Below are 19,154 nucleotides of genomic sequence, written 5' to 3'. Positions count from 1 at the left end.
ATTTCATTTTTACACACAATTTCCACTCACTTAACAGTTATTATTTGCAAACCACTAGTCTTGAACATAGAAAACAGCATATAAAGATTTTTCCTTAAAGATAATACTAGCATTGTACCAGAAAATACCTAAAAGGAGAGCAGAATCTGCAGAACATGGGTTGTCCCCACCTGTCCAACAGATTCTGTCAGCAACTGGTTTCCTAATCACCACAGATTCATTTTCTATTTGCTTGCTGCAATTATGCTATTGAAACCTGCAGGTCTGGGTTTTTTTTCTTTCCTTCCCTTACTCTAAACAGAATTCATTTTTAATGTCTATTGCAGAAGGCCAATATGATATAAAAACCCCAAACATTTCACTACTCATGCACTCTTATTCATAATATCACATCAAATTGCTGAAGTAGTACCATATGGTGCTTGAGCACCAAGCCAGAACAAGTTGTTCAGCTTGTCATAATCTCAAAAGCTGCATAAAACTTAAATAATTTCTCTATGAAGTGGAAGATCTTTGGGTTTAATATAACTCATCAGAAATGGATTCTGAATTTTCCTCCTATTATTTCCCATGTTTTCTCTGATTCACATTCCATTTTCCAGTGTAAGCTATCAGTATAAGTGGCTACAACTATGGGGCTGAAAGGCTTTAAAAGCATCCTGTCCATCCTTTCTTCTTGATCATTCATCTTCTAATTGAACAGATAAATATCTTTCTCAATCAGGCAGATATATAATTATAAATAAAAAAAGCTCAATCAGAAAGACTGAATGGAGAAGATTAATGAGATCTCCCACACTTTGATTCAGCACTTCAAGCAATACCCTTGGTTGTGGAATGTCCACACTTCCACCCACTCTGTCCTGCAAGAAAACACAGCAGCCTTTCAAGAAAACTGGAGTGGTGACATTTAACTGGTACATAAATCCATGGAGAGACAACAGTGGGAATGTTCCATGTTTCATCACAGATTGCTCTGTATTTACATTCTCAGTTTCTGGAGACACTGCAAGTCTATGTGTTCAGGGTTTTTTTGGTTTGTTTGTTTGGGTTTTTTTGTTTGTTTGGTTTTGGGGGTTTTTTTAAATATTTTTTACTCTCATGCCTGAGAAGAAAGGTTTGGAGTGATGTAGGATTGGAACTGAAGGTGCAAGAACTAGAGACAGACAAGACTTCAGACAACCTCAGAGTTTTCAGGGATTGTGACTGACTCCTGATTCCAAACAGCTGAGCAGCAGCACAGGTACCACCTGAGATCTTCCCAGGAACACACCACAGCAAAAATTAAAATGCAAAGGTAGGACTCAAAACTGTGAAACAGGAGAGGAGTAAGGGCAGCACTGGAAATGTGAAGACATGAGGGAGGGAGGTATGTAGGCTGAGGTATTGCTCTGGAGGGTAGAGAAGGGCATTATGGAACTCCTTCGAGGGAAACTTTATTTTAGCAGCTGCTTAATCAATTGAACAACAAACAGGACAGCACCAAACCAAGCAGAATTTCCTAACCTTTCCTAGCATATATGTTCAAGCCTCATTCACATGGGATTAGGATGGGCAAGAACTGTAGGCTGGGACAGGAATTGCAGAGACAGCTATTACCCAGCCTTTTGCTTAAAAATAAAGGAGAATGAGGACATGTCTTCTGGAGTTAGCATGGATTGGGAGTTTCTGGAAAAACATTTCTATAGTAGTTACATATGTGACTGTTCTTTTTTCCTTAGCTATAAGGAGGAAAAAGTGGCTTGTCACCAGCCCAAAGGGAAAAGCACTTGGCTGCACTGAGGAAGACAGGATGTGTTGCATCTGTGGCTTCACAGAAGGAAAGGAACAGCTCTCTAAAAAAAGGCAAGAAGCACAGAGAATATCTAGGATAAATAAATAAAAGGAATCTGTCCTCCCTCCTGGATGAAAAGATGATGTCAAACTACCCAAAACCTTCACAGTGCACAGGTGGCATCAGCTCAGAAGGGGGAGCAAGCAGCCTTGTGTAGTATATCCTGACACAGCAGAGAACAAATAGAGAACAGTCCTGGGCTATGAAGATCCACTTTTTAAGGACATCCGGGCACGAGGCAGGATTTGCTAAGGCACCAGGTATCCAAATCCTATTGGACCATGAGGGAATATAAATCAACAAAGACTAATTCTTCACTGTGCCTGATCATCATCTGCACACCGCCTGAGGTAGAAATGGAGCTTCTCCAAGAATTAACAGTATTTTGGGTACAAAAAGGGGAAAACTGCAAAACCAGATTAAAATACTAATATGGGCTGCTCTAACATGACTTGGTGTAGGTCTTCTATCCTCAGAGCTCCAAAGGGATACTCTGTGCAGTTCACAGGAATACAGAGTCAGCTGACAGTGGGCTGAGCAGCACCAAGAGCTCAGGAAACAATATTTTGGGTTACTTTAAATGTTGTGTTGAAAGCACCTTATCCCAGAGAAGAAAAAAAGGAAATGAAAAAGCTGTTGTGTGCAATTAGCAGATCCCTTTGATGAATCCTTTCCAATGACACCACCTTTTTGCTAATACTTAGTTTCTTGGAGAATGATGTGGATGGAGCCAAGGCAGTCAGAACTTCAGAGCTGGATTATGAGAGAGAAGATGACTTGTGAGTGACAGCACCCATTAACCTGGGCCAGAAAACTCAGTGCCAATCAGCATTAACTCCTCCAATTCCTGATCCACAGTCACAGCAAAGACCAATGCAAAGGGAACCTCGAGTTTTCCTTAGTTTAAGATCACACCATTCAGCATTTATTCTCTTCTTTCAACAATATCCACACTCACTGCTCAGTACTTATGAATACCCTCTATCCAATTAATACCCCATTAAGCCGCCCGCCCGCAGTGACTTTATCCTCAGACCACTGTATGGCAGCTTTTAACTCCATAATACCCCGGCATTATTACCGTATTAGACTACAAGGGATTGATCCAAAGCTCACAGAGGTTAATGAGGGCTCATTAAACTTTGAATTGGGCCCTAACTGCTCAGCAAACATGAAGTGAAACAGTACGTGTCAGATGAGATGACAGAGGGTGTAGTAAACTTTCAGGCGAAATATTGAATGCTGATGGTGACAAAGGCAGGCAAACACAGGGAATGTGTGAGGAAAGCAGCTATGGGAGAGAATTATGATTATGTTACACTTGATATCAAGCAGGACAGATTTGTGCCTATATAAATAGATATGCCAGGTCTGACTCCGATGTGATTTTTGTCATCATATGGTTAGACATAGCATAATATTGACATTATGGCTTTCTCTCAGATTTTAGTTTTGAATTTCAGCTGGAGAGTATGATACTAAAGACTTGAAATCAGTAGGACTCCTTCCCTAATTACTGATTAATCAAGAGCTGAGGTTGCCTACATAAAGATTCATGGGGAGAAGGAGGAAGTCTCATTAAGAACAAGAGGTTAAAAAAAAGAGGAAGGGAGGGGGACATTTAACAACTGAATGGATACAGGAGTAGAAAAAGAGCTGATATTCTAATAGCATGTTATACCTGAATGTTAAATTTTGTATTCATGTCCAATTAAAAAATTAAAAGAAAATGGTTTAATACTTGTAGATACCACGGGTTATGGCCCAAAAGGAATTAGAGAAAGTTGTTTTTTAACGACTTCAGAAATACATATATGTTGTGTCATTCTGTCCCTTAGGTACTCAAAAGACAGAGCAGCTGTTTCATAAATTCTGAATTGCCTTTTCCTTTAGCATACAAAAATCTGTGCCATAAACATAACACTGTCTGAAAAATATTCGGTAAACCCAGACAGTTGTTGGAAATGCTTCCTCCGATATTTAAATTCCTCTCTTAACAGGAGTTCCCCTGCAAAAACAGATGCTAACGAATAGTGTTTTTGCCATTGAGCTGAATGGGAATGCTTTGGTGCAGCATTTTCCTTTTTCCATGGAGACATTACAGGGTGCATTTCCCATGACTGAAAGAAAACTGCCACCTTGCTTCTCAATTCTTTGCTTTCAAATAATAAATAACTGCTATAATCTTCCATAAAGGATTTATGCTCTGATGATGTCTGATTCTTCTACTGTAATTTCTTTTTTGTTAGAGGCAGTTGAATGCCATTTACTGGTAAGTAAATTGTGTCATCACTTCACTGCAAACCACACCATTGAAAATGTAAGCTGGCCAAACATTTATTTTTGTTTTCCTACTCACACAAATCCCTTCCGAGGGCTGTGGATTAACTAGCAACACTTTTTAGTGCAGATCCTTAATCTTAGTTTCCTTTTCTCTCTCTACTAATATGCTCCTTTCCAGTGATGTTACTTCAGAAATAACTCCAAATAGCTCACAGGGTGGTCAGAAACTCTGCCTTTCAGCTGCCACACTTTTTTCAGTGACTTGGAAATAGGAAAATTGGCGATTTTCACTGAATTTTTTGTAGTCCCACAGTAACGGGGGCACTGCAGCTCTACCTTTTCCCCAGAGGAGTTTAACTAGCAGAGAGGAGGCTGTTGGAGGACAAGGGACTGCACATTCCCTAAAGGTTCAAACCAAGGGGTCCCTGTCCAATCTTTCACAATCATGGTTTTCATTTTTAGACAGAAACAAGCCCACACAGCCTTTACTCCTCCTTAAACTGCCCCCCCATTTTTACAAGAAAATTAGCTTCTTTGCCTCAATAAATGTTACAGCTTTCAAAGCCTTGAAGCACAAATCAAACAAATAAATCAACTGCAAAACAGCCCAAAAGGGCTACAAACTCAAGCACAGATGCAAAAACCTCCTCAGGTCATGATGTTTTGATTAAAATGAGCAGAGATCACGAGTGGAAGAAGCAGTCAGGAAGGCAACTGTCCTGGCAGTGCCCCTACGGCACTTAAGGGTCTGTTAATATTTCCACTAGAAACTTTTGGTTTTAGGGGCTTATAATTTGAGTCATTAGAGGCTTAGTCCTGACTTCCAAAACTCAGTTACTAAAGGGGAATTACTAAAGTAAAGCTTTGCAAGGGGAGGGCACGCCCGGGTGGTTTGTTACGACAAGGACAAATGCGCAGCATGACTTGTTTTTCAGCTGCATACACACACCCCAAAAACCCCCCAAAACCCGTGCACAGACCTGAGGCAGAGACACCTCACACATGTGAAAGTTTTCTGAAACATCATCTTACTAGAATAACAGCCCATGCTGAGCCATCGTGCCCCAGCTGCCAGGTCCCAGCTTTGCCCTTCAATGTCCAGAAACAGAGCAATGATGAGGCACAACCCCATAGGAGCTGTGCCAGGTTGGATGCAGCTCAGCAGCCCTCCAGCACCACAAAACAACACCACAAGCCACACCAAAGTCTCTCTTCATTCTTTTGCTGGCTTGCTCTATTCTACACAGGGCACCTGAGCTTTGGCCAAGTCCTTTGCTTTCCCCTCCAGCCACTTCTAGCTGAGCCCAGCACCACAACTCAAAAGCCACTCACCTTGAAGTCCTTCACCAGCACGTCTCCCTCATCCTTCATGAAGCATTAACAGCTCTTCCTAGAAGCTTTTCCCACAGTGTACTCGTAGTCAGGGTCAGCTGCAGTCAAACCCACCTCATTTCTCCATGGAGAGGAAGACAAAACCTCCCACACCTGTGGCCAACCCTCTGTCCCTCCTAATGGGTGAGCTCACCCACCCAGCAGCTGCAGGGGCTCTTAGGGGATGCACGAGTTTCTGTTGGTTCATGGAGGGAAAAGAAATTCAGCTCGCTCTACCTAGTGTCAGAAACATGAAACCAAGGTCTACTGGGTGGTTTTTCAGGGCAGGTTCTGGTGTATATTAGAACAAAAAGGACATATGCAAAGGCTGGGGTGTGTGTACATCTGGAGCCATGCTCTCTGTACACTACCGGTGTATGCAGAGAAATGTAATTAAAATTGGAAATCTAATGAAAATGATAAGCATGGCCAAAGAGGTCGGTACTGCACAATGCTGGGTGATTAGTCTTAACCCAGTAAGGCACTATTTGTGCACCAAATAAATGTTGAAGAGCCACTAGAGTTGCTTAAAGGCTCAAATTTAGGCACATACTTAAAATCGCTGCTGAACAAGGGCCAAAATGTTCAGTACCACCATCTGCAGATATCCAAATTGCCTTGGGCAAAATGTTTCCCTTAACATAATCCAAGGTTTTGTTTGTTTGTTTTTAAGTTGTCTAACTGTTCGGATAGGAGGGAAATGTCCTTTAAATTAAGGAAATTAGCAACAAAAATGAATGTTATTAAATATATGGCAATTATTAAAAAATACAGTAAGAACTATGGGAAAGAAGAAACTGTAAAGAAATGGGGCCTTTAATGAGGCTAAACTACTGTGCAGCCACTCTCTGCTACCCCATCATCTAACCATGGCTTACTCCTCTCATCAGCCTGCATTAGAGACAGCTGGGAAAGGGTTTGGATGGCGACACCTTTAATCACTGAGAATCTCAGCTGTTATAAATAAAACAATTAACCACAGCAGTGAGAGCTTAAAATCAGCCCAAGAGTAAATTCTCTAAAATTTTAAAAGCTGACATCCAAAATTCCAGAGTGCTGAATTTAATTCTTCAGCGGTGCAGACTAGCAAGAACATATGCAACAGTAGGGAAGTAAAAGGCATAGATGTGGGGTTTTTTTCTTCCTATTTCATTCCAGCCTGATACAGTGAATATCAGCAACAGCCTAGCTGTCAAGGTTATATCTGCACCATCATTCTGCAAATCCAAACTCACACCCACGCAGCACCACTCTGTCTTTGGGACTCCATTTCAACAAATCAAGGAAGCCAAGTCCCACAGTCACCTAATGTGGGTGATGAGTGTTAAAGAATGAACTCCTGCAGCAAAGAGGCAGATTGCAAGTTCTTTGTCTGTTCCTGTCTCGGCTTTTTTCATTATTACTGTTTTACTTTGGGAAAGGCATGAGAGAAACCAAATCTCTTTTCCAAGCAAATTAACCCTCTGTTTTTGTGTACACTCTGTCTTTACAGGTTTTCAATAGCTTTACGAGCTGGGTACATTAGCTCTGACTATGCCTTCCTGCCTTTGCCTGTACACATAATGACAGCCATACTGAGTGGCTATTACAGTTATCTCACTTTCTGGAGAGGATGGGAGGTAATGATATGTTGCAATATGTGCAATGGGGTATTATAGCTAAATACTCTTTGGAGTGACTGATGAACTCTTTTGCAGTGTGCCTGGTGTGACAGTTCGAGGTGAGGGGTACTTATCCTTCTGTACTTCCTACATTTCCTTCGAGCAGGAGCTAAAAGGTGTGGGCAGGATGGGGGTGGTGGTGGAGGAATTTATGGAGATGCAGCAGAGAGTGGGAGCTGCTGCTCAGTCCCTGGGTGTGGCAGAGAAGCACCTTTGCATCACTGGGAGAAACAAGCCTGTGCTTTAGCAGACCTGATGCACAGATGTAGCAGCTGAACTCAGATGTGGAATAATGTGAGTGACTATAGCCATCAACAAAAGATTTCTGAATACTATATTAAAACCTGAGCCCTTTATGGGATTCTTCAAATAACTCAAGGACAGGCCCAGATGCTGATAACCAGAGAGTGCTGCTCATGGCCATGGCAACAGCTCTGGGGTCTCAAACAAAGCCACTCACAGCTTCCCTGCCTCGGTTTCTTATCTGTGAAAGACAATCCTCAGCTATGCAAACAGGTTGAAAAAGTCAGACCCTGTACAGAAAAACACCTATGCAAAGGCTGTATGGATCATGGTTGGACTTGATGATCTTAAAGGCCTTTTCCAACCTAAACAATTCTATGATTCCATGTCTCTAACTCACAATTTTTATTTAACCAGTAGTCATTGGTAGTAGGGTCACAAATACCTGGTAGTATATCCCACCCCACTGCCTCATGGGGAGGCTGAATGACTGCAAAACACTTTGAAACATCAACCACAAGGTCAGACCACTGGTCTGTTATCCCAGTCTCCTCTCAGTTTGACTTGCTGTACCCCATTCTGCTTAAACTTGAAGAAAATCAGAAATATTTTTATCAATGATTTTTGAGACTTCTGAAATGTCATTCTGATACTTCCCAATGAGAGTGGGAGCAGTCTCACTGCTGCCAGTGGCTTCTGAGAATCTTAGTTTTTATGTTGTGTGAGAAATTAAAAATTGTTCCATTTCCTTTCAGGCAACTGGGATGCTATATTTGATGGAGATTTATCACTTCCAAATCACATGGCATTTCATGATTTAGTGGTTTTTTTTATGATTTAATGGGGCATTTTTCTGCTCAGGTTGCTATTCCCAAAGCATCCTAGAAAATGGCAAAAATTCAAGGGCAGTTTTTTTAGCTGAACTGGGCAACAGGAGTCCTTGATAGCTGTCTACAAAGTGTCAATCACCTTTAAATCCCACCTGCACTTACCAAGGTTCTCCTTGAGTAAGTGACAAGGCCAGGCTGGCAAAATGAAATTCTTCAGTAATACATTGACAAACTCAGAACCACAGAGCACCAAATTCCCCCTCAGTCTGGATTTGAATGCATAAATAAATAAGGCTCTTGCATTTATTTCTGCTAGAAGATTGTATTATTCCTTTCTGCAATTATTGAAAAATGCAGAGCACAGGCAAGATTTAGTGTCTGAGTTTTTGCTGCAAGACTTATGTCAGTAGAAAGGCGTTTTTGCTCTTGGGAATCAAAGTGAGAGTCACCCATTTGTGGCAGGTGTTTTAAGCACTCAGCCTAACAACCTACCCACGCATGGCACTACAGCAATTCAACGACTAAATTAAATCTCTGAATATTAAATTAATGATGGAAATCTAAAATATTAATATATTCTAATTGAATATTCTCCGATAAATTATCTAGGCATTCTCAGCAATTTGATTTTACTTTCATTTCTTAAGGAACTTTCAGCTGCATAAATACAGCTATTAAAGCAATTCAAAAAGGGAACATTTTCTGCTCAGACAAGAGAACTCTAAACACAAAGAATCTAAAAATTTCTTTCATATGATTGATTAAATCATAGAGCCCAAGACAGCTGAATCATTAAATGACTGCTTTCCTTCAGTCCCTCTGGCTTTAGCAAGGACAATATAAATTCCCTATGGGTCTGAATACAAGGAAATACAACATGTATAATTACAGTATAGGCTTGAATGCTGTTGTAAGAGAATTTTAAATGGAGCATTTATGCTGTAGCTGCACTTTTCAATCCATAATGCCGTGCGTGCACAGAAAGCCCATAAAACACTGGGCATCTGCTTCCTCTGACCCAGATTCCCAAATGGCTCACACTGGGGTAGCCCCACCAGCTTTGGTAGAGACCTTCCTTTCTGTGAATGCTGGAGACTAAGAATGGCACAGTGATACACCAGGGAGAACTTAAAAAAGGGGATGTCCTTTGAGGAGTACATATAGTGTGGGATATGTTTAGGAACTTGCTTTAAACTACATGTTTTAAAGAAATTTCAAACGGACAAGTCGAGAAAGTAACAATGTGCCATGTTTCCCTTTCTCCATTCGTTCCATGAGTCATGTGCCCAGTCCTGGTTTGGTCACACACACACACTTGAGTTCAATTCCAGAGCCAAGACTGTGGCAACACAAACATTTATTGAACCACTTTCCTGCTAATCTTTCTCTCTTTGGCATCAGGTTCTTTTGTGGTGTGAAATCACAGTCAAGAGCAAGAGCTGTCACAATCTACATCCTTGAAATAGCTTTCAAAGAAAAGCTGTGCCTCCACAGAGCAACAGGACCTGCACAATGTCCCATTTCCTCTCCACCCTCTGGGCTCACTCCTTCTTATTTCAGTCTAAGTGCTACAATAAAGACCAAATCCCCTCATCTCTGAATTTCAGCTGGTGATATTCACACGGGTACCAAAGGTGAGGTGCACTGAGAGCCACAACTAGCCATTTTTTTCAACTCTGCAGTGTATTTGGTAAGGCAAAAGAAACACCTGTTCCTGTGGAGAACAAGGAAGATCTAGGCCTATTTGTAATCAAGTCTGTCTGCATCTCTCTCAGGAAAAGTAAGGTCTGCTGTCCTTTGGGAAGCATTTGCAAGGCCTTTTCTCAACAAACCTTCTCTCACCACAGACAGATGCCATCTGTCTTGCAGCTGGGAGCTAATGGATTCTGCACTGCCAATTTCACAGCAGTGAGCAACGCTGTGATAGAGGAGGCATGAGGGATTTCCTACAATAAAACTATTTAAAACAAGTGCAAAAGCACATGCTGAACCAGTCCTGATGAGCAAAGGAGATGGCAATATTGAGGGCTGATGGTCCAAGCCGGCAGGGATTTCACAGCTCAGTATGTCTTATGTATCTCCAACGCCAGGATTTTAGACTTTTGGAGAACTGTCTCACTGCACTGGTTTCCTGCTCCAGGATGGGCTGTGGAGCTCTAGAGTGTATTCAGTGTCACAGTACAGCTTAACATGTGCTAAACCCACCCATGGGGTCTTCTAATTGTGTGAAGAGGAGCTCTCTGCACATGTTGCCATGGTCTTGGCTCTGGTATTGATCTCTCTCCTATGTGTGTGTATGTGTGTGTGTGTGACCAAACCAGGACTTGGCTCACGCCTCACAGAATGAATGGAGAAAGGGAAATAAGACACCTTGCTAATTTTTTGACATGTACATTTGAAATTTCTTTAAAACATGCAGCTTAAAGCAGGTTCCTAACGTGCTGCACTAAACCTGACCTACCGACGACACCTCCGCTACGAAGCAATGCAAGAGTCTTCAGGTATATTATACTCTGCTAACTTTCCAAAAACTACTTCAGGACTTTCTGATTAGATTCACATAAAATGTACCCTTTCCTCTTATTTCCTGTTACTCAGATTATTGTGGCTGAGATCACCAGCGCTCGGATGTGAGAGCGCACGCTGTGCCTGTAACATGCAATCAAGGGGGTTTGTAAGAGCACCAAGATCCTGTCTCCGTCATCCTCAGTGCCTTTTCATGCTGGTGTAATGAGAATGAACAAGTTGTTTAACATAAGAGATCTAATGGGGAAATACCACATTTTTCAGTTCCAAGTTAAATGAAGGCAAGGTGGAAAAATGAGTGTCCACGAAGTTCAAGACAGGAGGCTCCTAAGAGCTCTATAAAGATCCTGGAGATGAACTGGAAGTTTGGAGCCCTCATAAAGCTGAACATGGTTGCAGTGGTTGATAGAAGAGCCCATTACCTAAAGCATGGCATGACCACAGATCAGTCCTGCACAAGACTGCTTTTTTTAAAACAAATTATTTTCATGCAGCCCATTGAGATGGACCAAGACTTGCCTTGAAAACTGATTCAAGATTCCCTCTAGAAGCGGTTAGAGACTTGCACATGGATGCAAAACTGAGATTCTTTTTGAAGTTCAAAAGACGATGAAATACAAGATAAGCTAATAGATAATTAGATAATAGATAATTAAGAATTAGCTATGCATGTAGCTAAAAAGGATGAGTCAGTGAGAAAATAGATGGTGCTCAGCAAGGGGGCAACTATTTAATATATTATCTTAGTTGATCAGTGTGCCTGCATGAGTCATTTGCTTGGAGAAGGAGGGGGATTTCACATTGTTTTTGTATTTTTAATAGGCATTTTCATGGACCTCATAGTTATAATAATGAGAGTACCTGACAATTAGTAATGAAATTATCCTCACTACAGAGAAATATTTCACAGCATGTACAATATTATTCCTAATACAAAGGTGGAAGTGAAGCACAAGAAAATTAAACAGAAGACTTTCATGAATGTTTGCAAAATAAATAAGCATATATCAATAAAATTTGCTAACTGTTTTCTCAGCTAAAAGACAAAAGCAAAATTTGCAAAACATTTTTTTTACTAATAGAAAATATTTTTAGCCTATAAATATCAGATGTTTATTTAAACTCTTCGAAGAGTAACTAAATCTTTTCAGCAGCCAAAACTAATTAGAAATTCCTATTATTATTTTTTTAGCTATCATTTTTCTGACATACACTTCCTAGTTAGTGTGGTTGATGTATATGAACAGACACGGATGTTCCTTTGAAAGAAAAAACCCTGTAATTAACAGGGGTTTTTTTCTGGCAGGGATAATGTTCCTTTTTTCTTTTTTTTTCCCTAAAAACTTTTCATTTAACGTATTTTATCAGAATGAAATGGTTTAATGAGCAGAGAATTATAGTTGATCCCAGCTGAACCAGATAGGGCTGCCTTTCGAGGTATGTGGCTCCCATCAAGCTGCATTCACCTTTGCTATGATTTAAACTTCATTCAGGCACAGCCTTGCTAAAAATACTGACAAGTAACTAATCAACTTCCATAAAATGGAATTTTTACCTTCACAATAGGAAGCAGGAGTAGGAGGGAACCTGAAAGATTTGCCTATGCATTTCAAATTAGTCTGACCTATAAAAACGCAAACAGCAAGTGGTGCTATGACAATGTACTTCTGGTAGGGTTTTTTTGGTTTTTTAGTGTTCAGATTTTTCATGCCATCCCTTCCTCTCCTTGGAGGAAGCCAGAACCAAAGATAGCACTATAGAGGGACTGGTTTCCATTAGTTATACCTAAAAAAATGTAAGCTCAGGCAGGGCTTTCTGGACCGAAAAAAAGGTCAGTGTCCAAGAACCTGCTGGTTCCAGGTTTGAGTGTTTTATACAAAGCAGCAGATAAAACTGTGACAGACCTGCTTCTGTACAAATGGGATCTGAGCTGCAACTTCACATGTGCACTTCTGGTTCCAGTTTGTGAGCAGATGGACACAAAAATATTCAGCGCCCAGTGAGCAAAAGCATAGGAAATCAGATCAAAACTGTTACCTAGATCTACGAGACAGCAGAATGCTCCAGGGCAATCTGAAGATTATGTGGATGGAAATAATCATATAGTGCTGATCTTCGAAGACGTTGATTTGTCCTATTCTGGATAATTAAAGACACAGGGGAAGCTGTAACTCCTGCTAGGAATCACCCAAGCTTCATGTTCAGGCGCTGGCAAACGGGCCAGATGCTGCAGATGAGCAGAAACTCAACCCAAGCCTAAAACATCAGGGGTCTCACGCTTAATCAAGTTGCACTCTTTGTATGATCTTCCCTGTCATTACGATGCTTTCTGTATGTCAGGTGAAAAGGAAAGCAGCCCTTTGTAAGCCAATTCTTTTTTTTTTTTTCTCCACCCCACTTTTACTTCATTTTCAGTGTTTCCTCCAGCTTCTGTTTTCAAAAACTGCAATGGAATATATTGCTGAAAATCTGGGAGCTCTGTGTTTCCATCAGCCAGGTTATCTTTCCAAGGTTACTTGTAGTTTAAGTCATGAATATAAATTCTTCTGTAGCTATATAAAATTTATTATTTGCCATTTTTATTAATACTGGAATTTTGCATACTCGAGTCCTTCTGTTTCATCTCCAGACTGTAGGGGGAAAAGTGCCACAGAGATTTCAGTCCTTATAAATCAACAAATTTGCCATGGTAAGCTGGTGCCAAGTTGTTCTCTCTCTGTCTAGTCAAAGCTCAAAAGAAATCAGCAGGGAATGGGACAGGGCCCAAGTTCATTTTTCAAGTACTCTCCTTATTTTTCACAGGAATTCAGGATTTAATCTAAATTATTAATGTGATCTAGGAAGGTATTTTTGACATATCAGGTTATTTTCCTCTTCAGATATTTCTTCCGCTTAGTAGGACAACACATTAACGGGTCACTCCATACCCAGCACTGCTGACCACACAAAGACTCCTTGGCTTCCCTCCCTGTTTTTCGAGGACAGAAATAAAAACATTTATCACCTGCTACTTTTGATTCCTTTTTGCACCAAATGACACCAACAAGCCGAGTTTACCCAATACTTGGTGAACTGGGTACACGCACCTTCAGTCATCGCATGAGTCATTGCAAAGTTCACCTGAACTTCCAAAGGACTCAGCAAGTACCTTCCTTCCTCCAAGACATGGGCTGTAATGATGCAACTCGGGAATCCAGGCCCTGTTTCAAGATGACTAGATGAACTTCCTGAGAAGGGATGCCAAGGACACACCACTGCTGCTCAAAATAACTTCAGAAATTTTATAATTGGTGTCATTTTCTTCCAAGGGAAGAACTGAAAGAGTCTGCCAAGGAATGTTTTTTTTTTTTAACAGCTAATCACTCTACTGCTCCAAAAACTGAAACCAGCACCCACAAGAGGAATAGCAACATGTATTTGTATTTTGCTAACACTTACCAACAGCAATAACATATCAACCAAATGTCTCTGTAAAACACTCCTTTTCCCTTCTTTTTCTTTTCCTGTCATCCCATAATCATCACAGAAAACCACATGGGTAAACCTGATCTCAGAGATTATCCTTGTGAAGAAAGAAACCAGAAACACAGGGAGGATGCAGGATCCATCTGCAGCGGGGGCAGGCAGCCAACCTCCTCCAGGCCACCACACATCTGCACCCGGCATCGGAAGGGAAGGACACAGCACCCCTCGTCGCTGGGTGCCACCAACCCAGCCTGACACCTGCAGCCGTTTTCTGGATGAGAGAGTGGGCAAAGGGCCACCTTGGCAGCAATGCCAGAGTCTCTTGAGGGACTGGCTGGAAGGAGGTGATTAGGCTGCCGTCAGCTGGGGAGGGAAACTGGGGCAAGGCACTTTGGAAAAGATGGGTTTCAGCAGCATGTAAAAGGCAACTATTCTTGCATGAGGGAGGGAGAGCAGAGAACCTGTGCTTCTAGGCAGACTTCCCACTCCAGAAACTTGGACCACTCCTACTGCTTGTAGACCCACTACAAGATGACCATTATTATTAGTCTTTCTTATTTTAACTCACCCGAACCAGCTGCTGTGGAAAGGGTCCTCTGGAATTTTCTGGCACGTTGATGGGCGGGATGACCCAGTCCCTCTTCTGCCTCCGCAGGCCGTTGGCGCTCTGATGCTGCCGCCACGGGAGCAGAGTGTCACTCTGCTGCTGCACCAGGTCTCCAGGCAGTGTCTTCCTGCCTTTTGGCTGTTTTGGAAACAAGAATGCAAAACCAGTTAAGCCTCTTCCTCACTTCTCAGGACTTGTCCCAACAGCGGCACTTCCCTGCGTGCAAACGGCCACACGGAACAAAGCACAATATGCTTTGCTGGCAGCTCTGCTGCCACTTCATTTTCACAAATATATGGAGCTGTCACTCTCGAATCAAGATGCCTCCCAGAATGTATCATCTTCATTACACCAGCTGCAGGGAGATTTAGCAGAACACTGGAGTAAAGAAGTTTCTGCAAATTTCTAATAAATACAACCTACCGGAACACACAAAAAAAGGGAGAGGATCCCTTTACAGTCCGTGTCATGAGTCCAGCTTTACAGTCTGGCACTGAGCACAAGCAAGGCTACAATAACCTGCAATCTGTGGTTCTGCAGATGTATTCTGCAATCCAACCAAACCCTAACCAGAGGGAGAGTCAGACCCATGGCTGCAAAGGTGCATTAGTTCAGATTCTTAGTGCTTCATGACACATTTTGTAAGGGCTGGGTTTTGAACATAAATCCCAAATACACATCTCCCCACACTGCCTGCAAACTGGAACACATTTCAGGCAGTAAATTTTCATTATTTGGGATGCCTTTGAGTCCTCCTTTGTGATTTTTTTTTCAGTTATGGATTCTGCCCATGGCATACTTTGGCACTGGAAATATTACAATGCTGTGGCATAAAAATGGAAATGCTGAGACCCTGGTCTGGACTTAGAGAGACTGCCTTGTTACTAGAAAAATTTCTGCCTTACAGAATGTTGAATCAATGAAATGTAGATTTGGAAAGGCTCTTCAGAGGATATGCAGTCCCAATAGTTAAATACTCTATGGCCTTCTAGGATTTCAGCAATTACTTCTAGAAAGTCTGCAGAAAAGATAACTAGCAAAGCTCTTGTTACCATATGGTGACCTGCACTCCCACCAGAAAATGTTTAAACTTTCATAAATCACAAAGACTGCAAGTCACATTCTCTTCATTTGAGGTAAGATCCAGTGGGAATACTGTTCTCTGAATTTTACAATTTTCAGTTATTTTTCTCAAAACCCCCCCACAAACCCAAAAACCCATGCCCCCAAACACAAGAACAGTGTGGGAAAACCTATCAAAGTATTTTCTGAGGCTCCTGCCATTTTAAGCCACACTCACTTCTTGTCTCACTCCAAACATACAAACTCAAACATCCTACAAACAGTTATCTGTAGGCACTGATTTCAGTGGGAATTGTTGCTTTGGGGCTTAGAGTTTGGTGTAAATCCATTTATTAGCACATTACAATTCCTGATCTGGAAGTGCAATTCACCTCAAGACTATATAGTATATGAAAACTAAACAGCATATGAAAGGCAAACAGTTTCTGAACTGAGAGGTGGCTCCAAAGCTGTGTGGCCCTTCTGGATGCTGCGAGCTGGGCACAGCAGCCAGCAGCCCATTGTCACAGCTTGATCGTGGCTCTGATCTCTGTTACCTGTGGAGGGCAGACATCCACTGGCTGCAAGGACTGGAAGCATTTGTGCAAAAATGCAGCTATTTTTACGCAGTCCTTAAAAATGAGCCCATTCCAGAGCTGAATTTTCACAGAACAGATAAAAAGGGTCTTTTCAGTCACACACACGGGCACGTTTCTCAGGTCCTCTCTCACACTCATGCCACCAAGGTGACTGTGGGGTTTTCTTCACCTAAGTGTTGTTTATACTCTTTCAACAAGCATTGTCACTAAGCTGCTGCAAAATCACAGAACCATGGCTCAGTATTTAGAAGTTGTTCTAAAAATACTCACTTAAGCGTGTAACGAACAAAGAAACAGAGTCACGATGCAGCAGTGGGAGACTTTCTTGGGAAAGTCAGGATACTTGTGGGCACTGCTGACCTCCTCCTTCCTAGGGGATGCAATATGTTATATGTGATAGAGGTTTCATCTAAAGAGGGTGTTATTACCATAAAGGTATCTGATGAAAACAGTGTTATCTAAAGAAGACACACAGAAACGCACGTCAACATGAAACAGGACTGTGAGACGTGAGTCACAGAAAAGTGGATATCCCCTATTTTTTTAATTGGTTTGTGATTCCCAAATGAGGATCCTTTGAGAGCAGGTATTTGGATCAGTTTATATAATTGGCAAGTGAGCATTGGGACAGATTATGAAAGGATGGTCAAATAATTTGTGCTCTGCTGAGTTTACACAGTGGAATGAGTCTGAACTAAAGACAGACTTGAGAATTAACATGAATCCCAAAGCTCCATGTATACTGAAATAATTAGTGTCAGCTCAGCAAGGAAATACCAGCCTTTTTAGTCTGTATGAAATACTTGCTGGCAGGTGACTAGACAGTGACTAGCTTGCTTGTCACTCTTGATGATGTTTTCCTACATTAGAATAAATCATCAACATGACTCTGAATTTGATATGTAGAATTTCAAAAGCATCTTGCAACAACAATTTTTTTTTTTTTGAAACAACAGCTCTTTTTTATCTTCATTTGTTGACAATGCATTCTCATGACCTTAATTTCTCTGGTGTTGTTTAAATACGTTGTACATGTTTTCTGCTGTTTAAAAGCTGTGAGACAAATGCAGTAACAAAGTCTGGTGAGTGTAAATGCCAGAACTATTCAGATCTTTGACTGAAACATCCAAGAACATCTCTGGAATAACAGCATCGACTAACAGCGAGCCCCAGAAAACTCTCCTGTGTTTTCAAGTTTACAAGAATCTAAAGTTCAACTCAAAAGCACAATGTGACACCAAATTCAATTAATTCTAAAATACAGCTTCCAATCCTGATTTTGCTGAATAACAGTTTTCACTGAGATAACAACTGCTCCTTCTCTCATGGCCTCACAGGCCATATGCTTTCTGGAATTTCAAGACATTTTGAAAAGATGAAATATTATTGCTACCTTTTGCAGTGTCACCAGAACACAGTCTGCCCATAGTCCTCCCCACAATCAAGCTGAGAACCTCTAGTGCTGCTGCTTTAGGGTGATTTCCCTCCTGATGTGTTTGTGAGGTGCCATCCCCTTCCTACATATGGTACAAGGAGGATGGGCACTTGCAGTCTGAGAGGGTCATCCATGAAACATGTGCCCAGTGGAAAGTGAAGTCCACTCTCCAGTCCAAAAATTATATGGTGACATTTATAATCTGTTGCAACAGGATCAAACACCAAACATGGAACATGTGAGCGTGGTCTCTGGTGATACATAGATAATTAAAGGGGGATACAAAATAGTCAGGCAATTCAGTAATTATGCCTGTCTATCACTTTAGGACACTGATAAGCTAGAGAAACACAGCAGAGCCATAACAGATGAAAACCTTTAAGATCAAGGAGAAAAAGTAATTAAAAAGTGTGGGATGAAGAAAAACAACAGGAGAAAAGCCCATGCTGGGATATAAACTTGTTAGGAGAATTTGGATTCAGTGGGATCTAATGCCTTAGTGTTCACACTGGGGCAGAATCTTTCAGAGCTTGCCAAGGATGAGATGCAATGTGTGCTGGGCTGGCTGTATTATTTACAGTCCACATTCTGCAAGCAATCTGCAAGAAGAGGAAATTTCTTCTCACAGGCTGCTCCACAGAAGGTGTAGGGGTGTCTTGAATTCCACCTCAGAAACTTCAGTGCCATCTCACAGGAGTCATTTCCAGTCCCTTTTCAGTCTAGCATTAACTTTAACAATGGTGAAAATCCAACCTGCTGTGTTCGGAAGAGGACACAGAGCTAAACCCCTAAGGGACTGTCAGACTTCAACCAGATTTAGGAAACCTTCCTCCAAACTGGTGGGATTGTAGGGTGCTTCAACTAATTCCACTTACACCACGATTCTTGAGAGCTCAGGAACATTCCCTGTCTGCATTTGGCATCGGCAATAAAGGCTAAGTCAGAATTGCCACCTGGGCAGTCTATAAGCTCCTGTCAGTGTTGGTCTGTGGCTCGTCAGCCTTTCATTTGTTGGGAGACTCAGACTAAACTCAACCTCTGCTCACAGAAGAGGTCAAAAAATAATTCCCTGACAGAACAGGACACGCGGGATCCCTACAGCCCCTCAAGCCCCGTCCTGCTCGTGACAAGAAGGCTGTGAGCCACTGACTTTTTACTAGTCCACAAATAAAACCAGTGAGTGTGAAGGAGCACCAGCTTTCCCCTTCCGCTACACTTAGCAGTAGCCAGTCTCGCCA

General features: G+C 41.6%; 1 protein-coding gene across 1 annotated transcript in view; it reads right to left on the bottom strand.

Moving 5' to 3' along the window:
- CDH4 (cadherin 4) overlaps positions 1-19,154 on the bottom strand; it is a 425,959-nt gene that overhangs the window by 138,853 nt on the left and 267,952 nt on the right. Inside the window, exon 4 of the mRNA XM_032705113.1 lies at positions 14,782-14,958. Coding sequence (XP_032561004.1) covers positions 14,782-14,958 — 177 coding nt within the window. The remainder of the gene's footprint in view (positions 1-14,781; positions 14,959-19,154) is intronic.

The sequence above is a fragment of the Chiroxiphia lanceolata genome, chromosome 17 (assembly GCF_009829145.1).
Source record: "Chiroxiphia lanceolata isolate bChiLan1 chromosome 17, bChiLan1.pri, whole genome shotgun sequence".
Lineage (NCBI taxonomy): Eukaryota > Metazoa > Chordata > Aves > Passeriformes > Pipridae > Chiroxiphia > Chiroxiphia lanceolata.
Note: the sequence above shows the minus strand (reverse complement) of the source record. Positions and strands in the feature narration are given on the sequence as shown.